At 36.8% G+C, this 21,072-nt stretch overlaps 1 protein-coding gene across 1 annotated transcript in view; it reads right to left on the minus strand.

The window, feature by feature from the left end:
* Positions 1 to 21,072, minus strand: part of ANO5 (anoctamin 5) — a 63,759-nt gene that overhangs the window by 34,688 nt on the left and 7,999 nt on the right. The window contains exons 2-4 of the mRNA XM_085300986.1: positions 12,570 to 12,614; positions 10,320 to 10,387; positions 3,902 to 3,949 (exon numbers count right to left, since the gene is read on the minus strand). Of these exons, the coding sequence (XP_085157112.1) occupies positions 3,902 to 3,949; positions 10,320 to 10,387; positions 12,570 to 12,614 (161 nt within the window). The remainder of the gene's footprint in view (positions 1 to 3,901; positions 3,950 to 10,319; positions 10,388 to 12,569; positions 12,615 to 21,072) is intronic.

The following is a 21,072-nucleotide window of genomic DNA, read 5'->3' on the forward strand; positions in this document are numbered from 1 at the left end:
CTCTTTGATTTCACAAGATCAGTTCTGCATATTCATGCAATTTGTGCATAAATATGAACTTATACACCTAAAAGTATATAAAACATTGGCTGCACAGATGAAYCATAAAACATGGATTACTAAATTTTACTTTTTAATAGTTTTTTTCAGAATTGTGATCAAAATACTTGATCTTAAGACAGCCTACAGGTATTAAAATAAGCCACACCTCACCACAGTTAGCAGATACTTCGTTATGTTACTTGCATGTCCTCTGGAATACAAGAATCTGAATTAAAATTTCCAAAATACATACAGCAAATAGAAGCTTTTACATAACTGCTGTCCTAAACTACTTAATGAGAAATCATCAGAAAGRTGAWKYCWRMMYCTTCTCAGAGGTGTAGAGCAAAAGAGGAGACAACTGTCACAAGTCCCAACAACAGACATTCCTGCTTGATAAAAGGAAGTGGTTGAACAGGTAGACAAAGGCTGCCCAAGGAGGCAGTGGCATCTCCATCCTTAGAGACTTTCAAAACTTGACCAAGCAAGGTCCTCAGCAAGTGGATCTAACTTTAATGACAGGCCAGCCTTGAGCAGAAGGTTGGATGAGAAGTCTCCAGAGGTCCCTTCCAACGTAAGTTATTACTATCCTTTCATAGAATCACATGCTGCATATGTTCAACATTTATCAGTGCTTCCAAGAGTTCTATAAATTCAACAGCTACAAAGTAAATTTGTTCAAAAACATGCTCAAAAAACATTTTCAAAAAAGAAAAGGAAAGTATCCTTCTATTTTCCTGTAGTAATACCAGTTTTAAGTTTAATCATCTCTAAAAACTAAGTGGTTTTATAGCATCTGGACAGATCAGTTAATTGAACACTAGCTACCTACCGTACAGGGTTGAATTTTCTTTTTATGTAGTTGCATAAGCACAAACTTACTGGATTCATATGGAGTTATATTAATAGTCACAGGTTATCCCATACTGTTAACTTCTACCTAGACATCCACCTGAGGTCAGCATGTTGGACTATGTTCAGCTAAACAACAACCCAGTTAGCACTACAAGTAAATATACTGCAATCTCATTTTAGACATAAAGTCCCATGGTAGTAATGTCCAACAGAGAGGTTGCAAGAAAGACTAAAACGTCAGTATCGAAATAAAGCAAGCCTAGTTCAAGACAAAGTAAAAGTTCCAACACATCATGTTCAGTTTTGCCCAAACTGATCTGGGTAAAGTGAGTAAATGCTGGCCAGCAGTTGCCACCCTCTACTTATTATACTCTCAAATCCAATCCTTTAAACTTTGTCATACCACTAAATACCACTTTACGAACAGGCCGTCACCACCTCATCCCCAGAGGGGGTTTAGCTATGCCTCTCCAAATCCAAAGCAAACAAGCCAGCCACCACTAAAAGGAAAGGGGAAAGCAAACTGCTAGATGCAGCATTAACCACTAAACATAACAGAAAGTGCTGCAAAGAAATAACTTTGGATTGATGCTGAGTGACAGATTGTGGTAAACATCTCATTTACCGTACATCTGCGCATTTTGGTGGGCGAGTACGACCTTGGTTAATCCAGCTATCCTTCAAGGCTCTGATACAAATTTATTTTGCAGGTGCCATTATATCAGGCATGAATGATTTAATCCTGTATATTCTCACAGGATTTGGAGAATTTATTTCTGSCCATCCACATAACCTTATATACTCCTTAGCACAGCACTCTTCAGGCAACCAAGTTTCCTCTAAACTCATCTTGCTACTAAAAATCCTAGCCATCTCCATGCCTGCACATTAGAAGACGGAGCAATTTTGCTTAACGGTAAAACTTCAGATTAACGTTCAATCAAAAAACTGCAAGGTTCTTAGAAATTCAATTCTCTCCCCCTCCGGAGCTTAACATAAGACAAACATCCAACTTCGCAGAACTGAGACCACAGGTTCAGCAGTCAGCTTCCTTCACCTTCTGCTTTTTGCATCTCAGAGTAAAGAGATCCTTTRGGATAGTAACCTCAGGAACAGAGCAGTAACCAACACTAACCTAAGACCAAGAAACCTGAAAAATTACATTCAGTAGAGTTTATATTATAAACTCTACAGAATGTAATTTTTCAGGTTCTTTGGTATAACTGGTATACTAAAAAGTTATATCAACATTATTACCATCAGCACATCTAAGAGGTATACAATCATAGTCCTATATTGCCAGAAAAAGTGTAAAGCTGGTGAAGTTACAAGGAAAAAAAATCCATTTTACAATATTTTGCACATTTACCTTGTATGTTCACAAATCAAGTATTTATTTACTGATTGTTATTTACTTTTAACTACCTTTGATAACCATATAGCTAATCAGTTTGTTACAGACAYGACAAAGCAAAATGACTGTATTAAAAAGCAATTAGTTAATTCTTATAAATTAACAATCCACTGCAGAAATATTTCCAGAATACTGAAATGCATGAAAATCTAAGGGTTTGAAAGCTGAATCAAAATAAAATATCTGTATAACCTAAAAGACAAGAAATATTCCATGGCTTAAAAACAGTTACCACCATCCCTTACAGTCCAGGTTTGCACAGAGTATTTATATAAACCTTTACACAGAATGAAACACTGATTAAAGTTCTGCTGTGCTAAATGTAGTGTTAAATAACATTTATTTCCAAGAGAAAAAAATTTCCCATAAATGTATTCATACAACATATGCAAATATATAGGCACTCCACTAAAAATCAAAAAGGCAAACTCCACTCTTGTTCATCAAGAATAACTTTAGTTCTTATTATACCAGAGATCAATTTTGCATAAAGTTCCTGCCAATATTCTTCTTTTGAGGAGTTCATGCAACTGAAATGCTTGTGCACTTCAAAACAGTACATAAAACAACTCTTTAACACCATACATGCCCCAATTTCCAGTTATGCTTCATGCAGGCTACAGTTATAGACAAAAAAAATCTTCCATTAAAAAAGAAAATATGAGCTTGTTGGAGCTGAATTTTACAGGCTATTTTTGCACCTTCACTACATTTCTCTTACCATTTTGAACTATATTAAAATCTGAAAGCCTGGAAACATGCATTTCAAGTTTTTTAAGATACCAAGATGTTTGCAATAAAATTTAAATGCACAGAGAAAACCTCTCTGGATAAAAGATGACATTAACCAAGAACAAAACAGAGAAGAAAAAATAAAAGCTATGCTAAGAGATAATATGTGTTAATGTAAGACACCAGAGCCCAATGTAAGCAAGCAGACAACTTTAATATACCTCAGCATGTACTTCTCCAGATAAGTTAATTTTTTAAATTTTTTCCTTTGTGAAATAATGATGGATATTTAAGTTTTTTGGTATACTTGTTAATTAATACAATTTAACATTTGAGAAATTCAATGAGAGGATATTTTGAGCCTTTCCTTATTATTTACTGAATTAAGAAATGCACCACATCGAATAATACCAGCATTTATTTTTTGCGCTTTGGAACTTTTTAAAGTATCATGCTGATCGAGACCTGCAGATTATAATAAAAGGAATCCTGCATATGTTAATAACACCATAAGCAGAATACAGTCTATATCCCATCAAACCAAAAACCAATAATATAAGCAAAACTTTCCAGTTTCTTCCACCAATAGGCAAAATTGAGAAATTAGCTGTTTGCTGTATGAACCCTTTCAATTTGCTTAAGTTCATCAGTTAAGCCATCACATCATGTGCTTATGGGGCCATTCACTAGAAATAAACTTTWAAACCACATTCATTTTTATATGCTTGAAAAACACTATTTTTAGAAGGATGGCTTCAAAACTGGAAAATTTTTTGGTAAGGGACTTTTTGGCACGTGGTTATAGAAGACGCCACACAAATTCACGCAAGAAAGCATGAATATTTTTTTACTGCTTACCACTTGATGATCAGGGATGAGTAAAGTAGTCTCAGTGCTGTTTAGGCCCTGCCAGTGGTATCGCAGGAAAGACATAACGTTGTTAGTGACGACTCAAAGAATGTTTTTTTTTAAAAAAAAGAAAAAAAAAAAGAAAGAAAGAAAAGGCTATTTCACAAGAAACAATGTAGCTTCTGGTTTCAGTTGCTGAACAGCTCTTCAGTTATAGTTGGATTTTCAGCCCAGATATCAGAAGTTTAAATAAATCTCTACTTCCTCAGATCAACTGGCTCTCCAAACTACCATCATTGACTTTTACACACCACACACTGATTTTTAATGATCAGAAGAACAACTTTTAAGAGAAGCTATATACCATATTCCTCAGCATTTCCATTACAGAAGTTACAGCCTGTAAAAAAAACTTGGCACAGATTACAAGTTTACAAGATGATAAAGAATAACTGATTCAAGATATTTTTCTCATTTTAATTTCAAAAGAGAAAACATACAGAACAAGGACTGCTACAGTTGCTTTCAATATCTACGTGAGGCCACTTATATAGCTATCTTTTCAAAGCAAATGGAAGTTATATCATGCACACTGAATGGGAACAAATATGAGGAAATGAATTAGTCTCCTAATGTAGGTAGGGTAAATTCTTATCAGGCATTATATTGGTTATGTTTAATGAGACTCGGGAACACTTCACAGCTTCTAATTCTGATACACACCAGGTGAAGCCCTAGCCTGATTTGAACCATACAAGATTTGGGTGCACCCTACTTCTGTGAATGCAGGCCCAGATGCAGCTGCAACATCCTCCAGCCAGACTTTGTAACTATATGACCAGCACGTCAGAGGACTCCGTAACGCAGAGCTGTCCTGTCAGGACGCGTCCATTAACTATTTGGTGTGCTTGCTCCACCACTGTACGATTAGTTGCATGAACTGATCTTGGCATCAGGCTTTATTAATGAAAAAGATAATGGTTTGAAATACCTAATTCTATTGGTTAGTAATTTCTCAGTGTTGTTAAATATTTGTTTCTGAAAACGACTCTGAGCAGACCAGTGTAGGCAGGGCAACTGAACAGCAGGAACACAGTGAGAAAATACAGCAGCTCTCTATGCAACGGAACCAACACTCGAGAAGTGAGGTCAGTATTCTGTTACTACTGAAGGTATCGTTATTTATTGGTTTGAGGCTATAGTACTTCAAAAAGTACATTTCCCAAAACCACTTTTCACAAARCATGGTGCATTAATTTCAGATTTAGAAATTAAATTATACATTTCCATTTTTAATCAATCCTGTTCACTTTTTGTCTTCTATTAAAACTTTAGAGAAACCACAACAGTTCATCTGCATAGTTTTGTAAYACACACACAGATGCTATTTTTGTTCCTGCTTACGCTGCAAGTGAACAAATATACGTCTCTTCATTCTTTGCCGATGAGGCCATTGAGTGTTTCCTTATCTAAATAAGGAAGGGTTCTTCTCATAATTCAGTCAAACACACACAGGAAGATCGATCTACCTGCCTTTTCCCAGGGAATCAACGGAGAGAAGAAAAGCACTACAAATGCAAACAACCACACTGTGCTCTTATCCCGAAGTATTCTGAACTCACTAACCCTCTTGTCACTGATGCTGACGGAAAAGCCTGGGCTATTTGTGGAGAAAGTAAGGTTGAGACACTTAAGTGGAAAGTTTTCTCCAGTTATATTCTGAAAATATCCTCCTTATATAGGGTGGATACTGTACAAATTTGTGAACAACGAAAGTGGTCTCGCTTTTCCTTGTTCCCCAGAGGATTTACATCCTCTTCATTTCACATAGGTCTCCCTTGTTGTGCAAGCTGACACCCTTCTATCTCCTTTCCCCTCTCTGCCTCCCCTCATACTCCTTCCACTCACAGCTTTCCATATCCACAATTAGATGTAAATATAGGCTTTAGCCTTTCAGATGCTGCCCACACTGCTTCACTCAAAGACAGTATTTTAATATATTTAGCACAAATCTAAAGTGCGGGATGAAGATATAAAGCAGGCACAGTCCAACTACTGAAAACCCTTTGTACATTTCTGTGCTTTCTGTAAATGCTTTCCTGAGAATCAAGGCAGCTTACCCTGCTCTGCAATTAATTAACTGAAGCCACAAGTTTAAGTACTGTAAAACTGCTGATATACAACATATCTTTTCCTGAAGATTTTAGATGTGAAAACTTTTACAGGGATGCCATTTTTTGATTATATGCCAAAGTGTGTGCAGCACAGCAGGCTTCAATTCCGATAAAACATAACTCCAAAACAAAAACTAAACAGTGCTTTCAGAAACAACTCAGTCTAACTTTGTTTAGATGAAAGTCAAGAATCAAAGTTTGGCACTGGTGGCAGAGTTCAGCTGRTCCTTAGCATTTGGACTCCTAGCTTGTACATCTTCGGCATACTCTCTCGCTAAAATATGCCTCAGGCTATGTTTCATAGTTACACTTAAAAAAGCCTTTTCATGTTTCTTTCTAGATGCTGAAATTAATTTGGCCTATTTTCACAATATTATGTCTTATGTTCCTTTCTATAAGAGAACACTGCTGTAAATTAAAATATGAACAAGCAAGAGCAATGAGCATTATGAAAGTGTTTTTTCAGAGGGGAAAAAAACAATTCATTTGAGATACAGAGGTAAAGACCTGGAGCACCTGCTTGCTCTCTTTTGAAAAGCTGATAGGCCACACTACTAATGTTGGTAAAAACGCATTGCTGTATACATTTGATGGAGCTATGACAACTTCTGCTCACAGCCTGGTTTAAATAAAGGCTGCTGGTTTTCAAATCTTCTCACAGTCAAGTCTATGCCACAATACAGGAAAATGCCAATTAACAGAAATCCTGATTTAACASAAGGTTCCAGTGAGCATTTCTGTGGTAGGAAATTACTACAAGAGGTGAAAAATTAATATAGTATTCTGCAAAAAAAGAATTTACCTTCTCACAGGTAAAATGGGGCAATCCTGCAGCTTCACTCAGAACAGTGCAGCTGCCCTTTACAAGGTTGATGAACTTGAGCTATATGCAGCAGATATACACAGCAAATACTGTAAGTGATTTTAAACTTCTTAATTGGAATAGGAGACACATAAATATTCCTCAGTATATGCCTCTTACAGATGTTGACTAGTTAGTGACTCAATCTCCCCCCAAAAAATCTTAGTAGTCTTAAAATTATCCCACTTGAAAGGCCTAGAATTTTACTATCAGGAAATTACATAGAATTCTAATTTTTAATCTTTCTTCTAATCCTTAAACACAACATTTCATTCATCTTCTCCCCTCCTGAGAACTGGAATTCTGTTTTGTCAGTAGCCCTTGTTCTCATTTACTTGAAAACTTGATCAGCTAACTAGGTCACTGAAAAGAGATGCAACACATTATCAAAATACATTCGTTCCGCTATATATTTTCTAGCTCTATCTCTGCATAAATATTAAGTACAATGGAAAACTAGACTCTGAGCTTTTATTTCATTGATTTTCAAAATTGCTTGAGAGGACTAACAAAGGTATTTATATATTCTTTGAAAYAGGAACTCCATAAGACCTAATTCAGCTAGATTCTTTACAGAATCAATCAGAAGGGTTGCTTATCTCTATCACAAATGGTTGTCTGTRAACCACTGCTTTAACAATCACAGTTTGAAGCACAGTTCCCTTTACAGCTTCTATTTAAAAGTATCCCTATCATAACTCTTTTCTTTCCTCTTCTGCTGCTGAAAAGCTCTCTATGCCTCCCTAGAATGAAAGCATCCTGAGATGACTCATGATTACTTTGATTACGAAGATCTGCTGAAATCCTGTTTCCTTCATTCTTCTGGGAAACCGACTGAAGAAAAATAAGGAGACTCAACAAGAAATGTATAAAAAAAACCAAGAAGGTAAGAAATAGGAAATAAAACTGAATTTGTGACAAAGGATGAAGGATTAGCCTTATACAAAACATTTGGGTTATCTTACTGCCRGAGTGAATTAATGGAAAAGACTTCATTGATTTCACCTGAATGCCTAGGACATTATCTCCCTGAGCCAAGTCTGTCACAGCTGGTAAGAACTTTAAACTGGGCAAGATGATTAAAAGTAGCTGTGTGACTTCTATGTCTGGTTAATACACAGGAAATGAAAAATCAGGTAAATGAAACCATCTGAAAGGGTATGGAGTAGGAGRATGTAGAGTACAGAGACAGTATTAACTCAAGTAAGCAACCAAGCATCAGATAACCAGCTCATCTGGAGAAATAAACTGTATGTAAAGCCATTAGAAATTCRGGTTAGATCCAAGAGAAATACCTGAGTTGCAGTCTGGGCTACCAAACGAATTGTGTGCAGAAAGTGAAATCAAACAAAGGTACCACAAACATGCTAGAAGAGTAATCTATACTGGAAAAAAAATATTGAAAGAAATATGACTTTAAAAGGAAAAATCAGAGCATCTATATGGTTAAAAAAAAATGATTGTAAAGAAAGCTAAAATCCTAGAAAACTAAAGCTAAATTTATCAGAAAGGAGAAATTGCCAAATATGAGTAGAACTAAAACAAACATCTAAAGATCCTTTAAGGTTATAAATAAAAAGAGCATAAAAAGCAAGAGGACTTGAGGCTGGTATGCAACAACACTGTGTCCAAAACCAAACCCCAGATCCCATGAATACTTTGCTTTGGCTTTCATTATAAAAACAAAGATATAGATGCAAGATTGCAGAGAATCAATTTTTAGAAACTGAAATTACCACAGTTGAGGCTGAAACAAGACTCAACAGCTTACTTGAACTCTAGGGGGATAACTAAACAAGTTTCATTTCAGAATACTGAAAACATTAGTAAAACAAACATGCTGTATCTTCCCTGTGGGGAGAACAGGAATTCAATAATCTGGTCAACTATAGATGTACTAGCGTGACAATGCTTTGTTATAACTCACAGCAAATTACAAGGAAAAGTAAGGAGCATATCTAGAGTAGAAAAGGCAAGAAAGAACAGCACAAATTTACCAAAGAGATTGTGCAAAGGCAACCAAATATATTTTTTATAAGGAGGTTCACTTCCCAGAAGAAAGTGCTGAAAATCTTTTCTACTTCATCACACATCTTTCACCCTTAAACAAGGTTCAAATCTTATGTCCCCATAGATATAAAACACATGCCTCCCTTTCTCCCACATTCCCTCCCTTCTCACATGAATTMTTTCAGATTTTGGTAAAATAAGTCCTCTCCATTTGCACAGAGATGCTCAAAAGGAACTTCAGACTCTGCTGCATATGTATGATGGTTCATGTCATAATTTGAGATCTTATCTGCCCAGGTTTCAGTGAACCATTTGATATGGCTGTTCAGTGAAAATTTTCCTGAAGAAAAAGATTAGTACTACAGTCCTTCAATAGACTGAGAAGTAGCAAAATTAATTACTAAGTACTTTTAAGATAGAATTTGGTAAATATATAAAAATATTTATATGGTATAGTTGTATGTGATAGTAAGACACAGATGTAATCTAGGAAGCACTTTTGCATTTTGTCTTTTCACATCTCTTCTTTTGCCTCTTAGAGGAAGGCGATAAAATGTTCAGCAGAACAACCAGTTTGCCAACACTCAACAGATCCATCTCAGATGGGTGCTCACAGTCAGTATGAGACTTCATGTCAATGGAATAGCTATCCCTATCTTCCTCTAAAACATAACAACCATACTAAATTATAATGAAGAAATTAAAACACTGATTTCAAGACCACATACTTTCAATGTTATTTTTATATCCATTCTTTAATTGAATGGCAAACACACCTCCAGCTAAGATATATAAGATATGTGTACTGCATGTATTAAGCAATGAYGTACTGAAAGAAATGAACGGCTGAAGACGTTTTTTGGATTGCATATGTAAGAAAAGGTAATTCTTATAACCAAACCTTCATTTAGCTTCCCATAAATCTTGCTGCACTCTTAAAAAGTTCCTAGAGCACAGGGATGCCAGAGTGCTCCAATTTCACTATCAGGCCAGCAATGTAATGTAACACAGCGTAAAAAGTAGTGCTGRGTTTGTGCAGAAGCATTGTGTTTTTCCAATTGCCAAAATATTGTATTATCATGTGCTTCTTACTTCAGATTAATATTAGTAATACTGTTAAGCCCATGCTGTTTTCTATCATTATTAGTACTGATGTTTTGTAAAGTCTTTTGTAAGACTGCGTAGCAGTGCTACTTTCATGGCTTTGCTCCTTAAAAACACTAAAGGAAGAAAACTTCTACATGGATAAATATGTAACTACTAGAGAATGTAAAAGAAACATTTTTCAGAATTAATACCATCTTTCACGGCATTGTTCCTGTCTATCTATCATTAGTATTTAACATTGCAAATCTGCAACACTGGGTGCACTGTACCTTACCTCAGAGCTGCTTGGGACTTCTGATCCTGTTGAAGTCGTTTCACATAGAGGTCCATTGCATTCTTCTCCTACAGAACATTGAAAGAAAAATTCACATGCMTATATTCCTCCTTTTAAAATATTCTTATATTTGAAAATGAAGTAAAAGTTCAAGGAACCATACAACAAACAACAAAAAGCGATAGCCGGAAAATAATACTCAGCTACATAAAGTCTTAAAGAATGACTCTTTGAAGGGAAAAAGAATGCTGTGAGACACAGTATCTTCAATCTGTGCAGGCTAGTTGCATCCTTGCAGTCACAGAAACAAATTTCTGACAATCAAACAAAATGTGTCAGCATTAGGTATTTGAGAAGGTAACATTTTTTCTTGCTTCAAATATCTGACTAGTTAATCTATACCTGGGTCACACTGAGAACTTTGCTGCCTGATTTCTGAAAGTTCAATCATCTTTGAGGTTATTTGCTAGAAACTGAAATCACCTTTTTTGTGGCTAAGAAATCAATGGTGTATAACCCTCACATGTCACACTTGGGCCCTACGTATTACAGATGTTGACATAATGGAGATACCTTGAGAGAATCAAGAATAACAGCATCAGCTTAAATTACCAGACTTCCTGTTGTTTGAAACAGAGTCCTTGATTTTAACAAGAGTATTATTTCTGGAATGACTTTCTCACAAATAGTTAGTCCACCAATTACTTAAATATTAACATTACAGGTAAAACCACATTGAATAATGGTCCTTGTAATTTATAACAGTCCTAACTAATTTATAACTGCCCATTTGATGTGAAAAGAAAATGGTCAATGATACAAYACAGCATTCAGAAACATTTTCATTATAACACATTTAACAAGTTGCTGCACGCTATTTTGTTAAAGCAAAATATAGAGGTCTGTGTTAGTTATGTCACAATCTGAACACCTAAGTTCTATTTGTGTGCCTGTAGAAAGGTATTTGCACATGCTGATACAGGTGTGAAGACCCATGTTAAGTCAAACCTAAAGTTAGTGCAGAAGTAACTGATTTAGGGTTATTCTTCCTACCCAATGATACCATAACAGCTTCAGAGACTATGTTCTTTCTAAAACAGAACACCAGACACTGAAAAGGTTTAAAGAAAAAGCTGCAGCATGGAACTGAACTCAGTTCACCTCCCCAAAGCACAAACATTCAATACTCGAGATAAACAAATGCACGTAATGGGAGCGTATCACAGTAAGAACATGGAAGTCTACTTGAAAATGACTATCAAAATATCCAAATTAATTTACTTCAGAAACTGTTCATGCAGTAACATTCCTACAAGAGGCTGTACCTTCAGACAAGGCTGGCTCTGAACATAAGCAAACTAGGCAGTTGCCTAGGACAGCAGACTGCTGGCTGATGAAAGAAAGAGAGCATAATGTTCATGCTCAATATCCACTAGATGCCCTATACTGCTGGAAAGCTGGTTACATGCTGCTGCTTTAAAGAGGATAGCAAGCCCAGGCCCAGGCGCCATAAGCTCAAGTTCTGGGGTTCTTCACCAAAAGTTGTCACATAACTCTGCGACAGAAGCAGCCTGACACTTCACTTCTGGGGCAGCAGAATTCAATTTTGCCTATGCTGCTGAGAAGACTCTGCAGCCTAGAACAGCAGCCTTCATTTCTGTATTTGCTGGATTACCATTCCTATAGCTATGAAAGCTTAACTTCAGAAACAAGCACAATTCAGAGTTTTACTTCTTTATGCTCTTTCAATAAGAAAGTTGATTAGTTATGTAACTTGTGAAAAGAAATCCATTACTGCTTTCCTGGCGCCTCTGATCTAGGCAAATAAGAGAACAATCTAAGTAAAGCACACAGGACAACAAAAAAAGAGAAAGCAAAACRTATGATAAACGTACAACATATGTTGTATGTACAACATACTCAAAACAGTCACTTCTTGAAAAGCATATGAACATGTTCCTGAACAGCAGGAGAATGAGAAATGCATGTCCATGTCATGTGTGAAGGTGTAAAGGAACCACAACACAGAACCACAACACATACCGCACTAGGAATGAAGATGCCTGTTAAGTTCTTAACTATGAGAGCAGCCCATTGATAAGTAAGAATTGACTTTAAATCACACTGCACAAAACCTTGACTGTATGTGGTATCAAGGACCCAAGCTAAAGCCAGATTCCCGGAGGCTCTCAGCAAACAGAAACTAACAGATGACACACACAAGAGGAGGAAAGCTGGTTAGTACAATACCTTCTGACTGCCATGGCTTGAACTTGGTGAGAGTCACAATGTCATCTTTAAAGAAAAAAAAGATTTCAGTAAAAACCAAGAGTCTTTTGAAGCAAAAGCCACTTTGAACATTAACCCAGTGAATAAATCTCCTCTCTCCTTTCACCATAAGGCCACTATATCCCAACAGACGAACAAGCATTAAAACCAAGGATTATGACCTACACAAAAAGCATTGTGCAGCTTCCCCTTGAAACAACAACATCCACCTTTCTGTCCAGGTACCATAAAGCACCATATTCAGCAACATAAACAAGCATGTCACTTGTCCATATCAGCAACAGCGAGGGCTGCAGAAGTTTCCACTAGCCAAGAAAAAACTTAAAAAAATAYTTCAAGAAATTACATCTTCATATCTAAAGAGAGTACAACAATATTTTGATAAAACCATCACAGTTAAGGGAACTGCCTTGCTCTTCAACACTACATACTTTACTATATGTAAGATCACCTGAAGATGTCTGTACACCAAAGAAGAATGAATGAGGACATCCACTCAACATAAATGGCCTATCAATGCACTTTTAATTTGAACAGAAGTTGCAGTCACTCCTTGATTTTTTTTTCCCMAAATTTAAGCACAGAACAACAATCAGAACTATCAAAATCCATTCAAGTAGCTTCAAGTATAAATAATTTTGTTTCAAGTTACTGCCCTCTCATGGGCTTGCACATGTCATATCAGGGAGGGAAAAAAAAAAAAAAAAAAAAAAAAAAAAAAAAAACACCTCTTTCCCAGTGTAGCCAGTATCTCCAACAGCCTTACAGTCTATTTGTAATTCCTTAAATATAGGAGTCTTGGGAGTTGCACATTATCGGCAAAGACTGAACTTCACATGCCCTGTAACTTTCTAGTATTATTAACCTTTACTGCCCCAAACTATACCCTACTTTAGGGCAACCTATTTATAAACATTCAATATGTCACTCACAAGTATTACAGATCTTATCTCTTTCAATTATAGACCTGGAAGATGAGAGCAACAGTAATCCAAAACAGTTCAGAGAAATCAACATTCAGAATGGAAGCCTAGTGAAGATAATCATACCTGATCTGATCTTTTGGAATACATCTAATTTATTCCATATAATAAAGGTACCTTTACTACTGCAGTCTTACAATTTCTGTAACAAGCACGAAAAACAAGGCTTCTTGTGTAACGCAGCGATTGGGCATGCTGGACTAGTAAGTCTGTTCTAACTGCATGAACCAGTTTTCCTCCAAAGTATCAGCTTTGCCATGTGGAAAAAAGAAATAACAGGAATTTAATTCCACATCCAGACCAAGCAGTAAGACTAACATCTTTAACAGTACCCAACTGGCAATTTCCCTGGACCATGATCTGTGCCACTCCACCATCCTCAGAGAGAGCTGGGGGTACAGTGGCTGATAGAAGGAAGAAAGCATGGCTAACGATGCTATACTCAAAATACGGTGAGGCGCTGAGCAGCTGGTGTGTAGTTACTGTAGTCTGGCATAGTTTAGAGCAACTTAAGTTTAAAGCTTCCCTTTCTTTCAGCTTCTGGTGCCCTGACTCATACACACCAAGTAGAGCACAGTTGACAAATCAGCTAAAAATTCTCATGGCTGCATCTCACTCCTTGCATTGAGTCCCTAAAACGTTTATGCCTCCCTCTGGCACAATGATGCCAGATTTTTGAGAAGCCTCCTTCTCTTCCACTAGTCCTCTATTTTTTAATGAATCCTCACACTTTCTCCAGCAATTTTTTACCCTCTTCTACCAAAGCAGAGGTCTGAGCTTTGAGACAGGGCCTAGAAAATACATGCTAATACATGGTATTTAGAACTGGATTTGCAGAAAACAGCAAATGAGCAGAAAGCCAAGTAAGCCAGCAAGCCAAAACACTGAGGGCGGAAGTGTCTTGCATCATCCTTCCCCCTCCCCGGCAGGGAAAAGCAAAGCACTTTCACTCAGTATTCATAAATGGCTTAAACACCCACTGGAACAGTCACATCTCCTAAGTCTCTCCCTTCCAAAACAAACACCTTAAACATGGCAGTAAGGGTACATACTCTCTATGGCTCAATAACCTTTAATCAGGAGCACCTATAATGGACAAAATTAGTATCAGAGCATGAAATAAACAATGCAGTTAAAATGCCCAGTCAATTCAGAAGACAAGGCATGTGAGACTAAAGCATTACTGATAGCCACACTGAGAAACATACTGGTAAATAGTAGGTATGCTTCTACCAGTATTTTAAAAATAGAACTTCTGATTTTGTTGCTAAAAAGAACAAGTCTTCTACACTTACACACCTAGGACCTTTTGTAGACCTATCGCAAAGGAAAAAAAGTCAGAGTCAAAGTTCTAAGGCAGGAACTAACAAGTTGTTTATTGCTTACAAGACTATATTATTACTAGTACCATTATTATTTTCAGTATTATTTCCAAAACACTGCTTCTATATATTTCCACGATTTTTTCAGACCTAGCAGTAATGTCCCTTTCAGTCAACAAAAACTAGCTGGAATAAAACTCTGTGGACTTGTCAGGTGTTCTGCATTCATGAGATACCTTTGGCATATCAGTTTATATGCTCCCCTCCCCAGCAATGTTTTGATATTTCAGGTGAAACAAAACTAAATAAATTCAAATACATAGTCTACCCGTTACGAAGTAGCTGCTTCAAACTACAATATTTCCTAATATTCATCATTACCAAGTAGTGGAAAAAAGTATTATCATTATGGGATTGCTGTTTGTATTTTTCAACTGAGACTTACTGATTCCTATCTTTAATCTAGGAGTTAAATTCAGCACTGAATCACTAATATTAAAATGCATACTCAACAAACACCTCTCCAGAATAAAGCTACTCATTCCAAGTAATCTTAAAAAAATATTTTAAGTGCTTGCATATCTAAAGAAAAAAATAATTTAAGATGACTTATTAACTATGCTTACATACCTATTGACCATAACCTCCCAGCTCACATAATGTRCACTTCCCTGCTGCTGCTTCCTGGGATTCCTGAGACTGGGAGGGAACCACGATACAACTGACTAAATTCCTGCCCGGGATGACTAGGCTGCCTGAGGAAATTGAGGACCCACCTAGTACGCTGGCTCCTGGGCCAGTACACGTTACTGCTTATCAGTAGAGTTACTACATCTCCTGGGATCACTGCAAGAACASTGTCTGCACTCCTCAACCAAACATTCAATCTTAAGATTCTTGAAGCAGTGGTTTAGACACATTGCTGCTCCTGAAAATTTACATCTATTCCTTAGCCATTAAAACATTAAGTTTTCAATAAAAACAAGATAGTGTAGTAGGAACCTTCTAAAAGTACTTTATGACTCACTTTAAGAAATAATCATACTGAAGTTAGTAAGTCATACCCAGCTAGCTGCACATTTTTTTTTTAAATCCCCTACGTGTACACATGAACAAGACAAGATCTACCACATACCAAGAAATTTAGGAAAACTGACTAAAAAATAAAAGAAAAAACAGATGCTGCTAATTTAAGTGTGCAGCTAATTTAAATGTGCAGTAATTAATGAAAGAGGGATACATCTTCAGATTAACAGATACAAAACCACCAGTGTAACTTCTTTTCTATGCTTAGGATACTAACACACAAAAATAACAGACTACTTTGGAAGCAAATACTAATCTTACATTTTGCATAGACATAACAGTTCTCRATCACCTGAGAAAATCCTGTTCTCTGAATTTTCATTTTGACTCATTTATACAAAGAAAACGTTATATTCCAACTATGTAGCAATAAATAAAACTTGCTACAGAAAGCAGAACAATCTTGTATTTCTCATCTAAAGGTGTTAAAGCCCACATACAAACCTGTTTTAGTTAGAAACTTTGAGCACATACGAACAAGTTGTCATATGCTTGCTAAAAACACTGTTTACATTAAGTACAGCTGTTTTTTAATACCACATGAATTTTGTGTGTGTATCTCAACCTCCAAAAATCAGAATCAAATTAAAACTGAATGCATTCATCTGCTTCACAGACATTAATTTATAACAGGTGCTTTATGATTAAATGAGTGACTCCAGAGAACAGGAATTTATCAATATATTGGAAGTAAATGAAGAAAAACTAGTATTTTAAGAGATGAATACATGAGAGAGAAATCTATTCTTAGCAATAAGAAGTCTCATTTACTATTTATAAAAGACAATAAGAATGGTTCCTACATGCTAAAACATCATCTAGAGTAGCAAGTCAGAAAGGAGAAATTAATGAATGTTATCACCTTACAGAGTACTAACCAAATTTTCATACTTTTTTTTTTAAACTCACTTTTAATCTCTACTGCAGTAAATGGGTAGTTTAAACTCAGAATCTGAGATTTACTCTGCTGCCTTCTTTTTAAAGAATCATAAAACCTCCCGTTTTAATTAGAGGGCACTGGGTTTAAAAAAAAAAAAGAATGATTTGTTCTTAGCAAAAAACCACAAGCAGAGTAACATATAACTAGAATGAAATTTTAATGTGGTTTAGGCAATAACCTAAAGTCTTGCAAGATATTGCAAGTCTTCTCTACACTGGGAAACAGTGTGTGTTACAATTTACTGTGAGCACTGAAGTTGGTATTTACACCCTTCACGTGCCATCATTTTTCAGAATGACACRTGGAGGAGGTACAAATAAATTACAAAAAAGAAAAAAGGTATCCAGCTTGTCAATGGCCTCAAAAACATGCATCTGCTAGTCATYACTCATCAGCACGATGTATTTCTAGCACACTACAAATCTGGCAAATATAGGCTTTCTGATTTCCTAGCCAATAGCTAAGAAAATCCCTTTGAATAACAAAACCACATAGCCCTTTGTAATTTAAGGCCAGCTCAGAAAATTAAAGACCAGTCACTGGGATCCTGAGCCTTACCCACAGGGCCTGCTGAGTTCTGTCACCTTGCCAAAGGCCCAGTTTCATATTTATCCCTGGCAGCCTGCTAAGGAGGAGGAGATCACCCAGGATTTCCAGTTTTAAACTGCACTTTACGGAAAAATATCCTCACCTCCTAAAAAAGTGCACTGGGAATATCTAACTCCATGGTCTCTACCTGTTGTCACCAATAACCAGAGGAGAATGGTTCTGACTGTACCAGAAGACCTGTGCAGAACAAACAAGACAAAATAATGAGGTGCTTATATTATACTGTTAATGAACATGTGATCCACATAKACTTTTTAAAGTCTAATATGAAAAAATTCACAATCTGAAATCTTTGTTTGAAGGTTGGAACAGAGCCCTTTCTTTAAGGACTGGTGCAAAGGAGAAACAGTGGCAGAGTTTTTTTCTTTCAATTTATGAGCAAAAGGTGAGATTGTAAAACCCTTTTTAACCACACAGGCTAGACAGCATTCACTTGAGCTGTGAGAGATGGTTGTTCCACTCTTTCCTCTACCTGAGGGATTCAGCTGTATTTCCCAGCTCTCAGAAGAGTGGCCTAAACACTAACCCAATAGCAATTATGTGGGATTAGGCATGTGTGAAACACTTAAATTTCCTCTTTGGAGCTGTTCTACTTTGTCAGTCACCGGGCTGCAGAGAGAGTATGTAAAGGTGACTAACTTCACAACTTCAGGGTTCTCATTTAAAAGAGAAGTATTATAGGTCTCAGTTACCTGTCTAGGGCCTTTTTATTGACATAATCTTTGGAGAGAATTCATATTTAAGAACTGTAGTGGAACGAGGTTGAAGTTTTCAGTTTTTCATTAAAAGCACCACAGCATATACATGGCAGAGATATAAAGCAGTATTATTCTAGTTGTAGGAATCTGTTCCAGAAAACACACTTTCCTACCACAAACCACAGTTTTCGTTAAAACAAGGTTTACCTTTTGGATAACCAGCAAGTACATAAAGTGTGCCCAGAGAGTGACACATCTCAGCCATTAAAGAAATTCTGTTCAGGAGTTACATGTTGTTTGATCTAATGGAACATCTTCTCATCTACCTTTTATATTCTGAATAGCTCTACATTTATTGGAGTTTTTATTTCATTATCTAGGAATAGTCTTTCAAATTGTTTTCTGATTAATAAGTCTTCCAGTTTAGTCCAGTGGGAGCATGATATCCAATTCTACATGATAGGTCCATTTCTACAAATGGATCAGAAATTAAGTACATTTCTTCAGTAATTAAAGACAGATGTGGTTTTGAACAGTGCCCCATATTTAGTTATTATTGTTATTAATCATAACAGTTCCAATTATGTACAGTAACATTATTAAGTGATACTAAAACTTGGCCCAGAATGCTGATACATTACTAGAATGCAATAAACTGGAATAAACGCTGTTCAGAAGTCACCACATCAGCTCTTTTTGACATTTCGCTACCTACTTTCTCAGATGAGAAAAGATGAGCAAGATGCCAAATGACATAAGCATTTGAAATTACAGCAATCAAGGTAAATCTTAGAAACATGATCCACAGCTGGATGCAGTATCCTGCTACCAAAGGCAAGTGTTGTATAATCTCTTATCATCTGCTACAATATTCTGAGATCAAACCATACTTTGGGAAGTTTTGCAGAAAGAACCCCCAATATAAAGGTGGTCCATTTCAAAACATGACACCGAGCTAATCACTATTTTCCAGAACATTCACAGCCTTGGGACATATTCCACAACACAGCTACTGTAGTATTAATGTTTCATGCAAAAAAACCCCACACATCCACAAAACTGAAAGATAGCACAGACCTAAGGAAACACTCCTAATCACATATTATGGCCTTCCTCCTGTGATATTTACAGTCAAATTTTGCAAGTTCATTTTTCTTAGTTTTTATTAGGTAACCATCACATATTCAACAAAACACAAATCACATACATGCAAACGGAAGCTATTACCTCATGCTGCTGTAATTCAACGGGAAGCAAGAAGGCTTCCTTCAAGGTAGAAGGCTTGGCATATGGCCTCCACAAACACACTGCAAAAGCTGAACTTTCTGCTGCTGGTAGGTAGTTTTTCATTCCCATAACTTATTCTTCAGCATTCAATAATGAAATGCAGTAGTAAAATAGAATTAAATGTACATTCACCCACCAAATACAAACATGTCTTTAAGGGAAATATGCAGCAGTTGTCCTTTCTTCTGCTTCACTCCTACTGACTCACACAGATCCTCCTTCTGCACCATCTACAGCTCAGATTCTCCTTAAGAGACTCTATTTTTCTCAACAGCACAAAGCACATGTTTAGATCCACTAGAAGTCCTAGTGGAGATCTTATATGCCTATTGTTAACTTTCATAGACCACTACCAATGGAAAATTATTTATCAAAGACTTTTCTATCCTAAAAATTTTTGAACAATAAATTAACACTCTATTCACTACAGTCCAATTTCCATTTCAGAAAAAAAAAAAAAAAAAAAAAAAAGGAACCGGTACAAGATTTTGCACAGACAGTACTGTGTTACAGTACTGTAAATTCAAGTAAATCATCCATGTTCACTAAAACCCCTCAAATCTCCTTATATTCAAGGGTTATGACTACTGAACCACAAGATTTACACAGAAAAACTGAATGCTAGGGAATCATGTTTACAAACCTGACTTTCCAACACTGTTCCCTAAGTGGTTACTGTATATATTACAAATATTTAGTTTCCTATTAATCATGATGAAAACTTAGTCTCAAGCTACTTCAGAAAAAACAACCACTGCTTATAAACGAGACARTTTTAAGTACGTTTCCGTGCTTACGTGCAGTGGGAAGGGCAATGACTCAGATCTCCCCACAAGGCTTTGGAAATGCGCCGCTGGCCAAGAGCTGTAATATCCCATCTGCTTCAGTTCCCGAGCAAGGCTGCCAAGTCCAAGATGCTCGCACAGAGACGGCAACTGCCTGTCTGACACTAGCTGTGACCTCCTGCCTCTTGACTAGCTGGTCACTGCAGAACAGTTTCCTTCAGATAATTTCCACAGGTGTTATCTGCAGTCTTATTGCTCTAAAGCAACACGACTTTACAGTACTGCTCAGAGGATTTAAAACAACAATATGCATTTTTCCAAAATACACAAGTGTCAGGCTTGTGAGGGAAAATCAGGGGCCTGTAAAGCCAAGAAGCCACTCCAGATGCTGCCAGTGATCCTTCCCTCCCTTAGTCTTTACTTCTAGGACTAATGTCAAAGTACCGCTCCCAAAGCGGCTTTCCCAGCTCGATGTTCTTCTCTTTTTATCTAAATACTGAGAGATCTTTCTGAAAACGCCTATGCACAATCTCACATCCGACTGTTGCTCGTGTTGCCAGGCAAGCTACGGATCGGATGCAGACACAGGGCATTTACACAATCTCGTCTGAGGAAACCACAGTGTCGCCACGTTAATTATAAATAATCACATCAGATACTGACATGAGCTGAACTAACGCGACTGCGGCAGAAAGCAGAGCGCGACACAACCCTCCAGCGGCGCCGCCCGGCCCGGCCCGGCGCCCACGGAGCC

The sequence above is a fragment of the Rhea americana genome, unplaced genomic scaffold (assembly GCF_003343005.1).
Source record: "Rhea americana isolate MKP2758 unplaced genomic scaffold, rheAme1 scaffold_17, whole genome shotgun sequence".
NCBI classification, from domain to species: Eukaryota; Metazoa; Chordata; class Aves; order Rheiformes; family Rheidae; genus Rhea; species Rhea americana.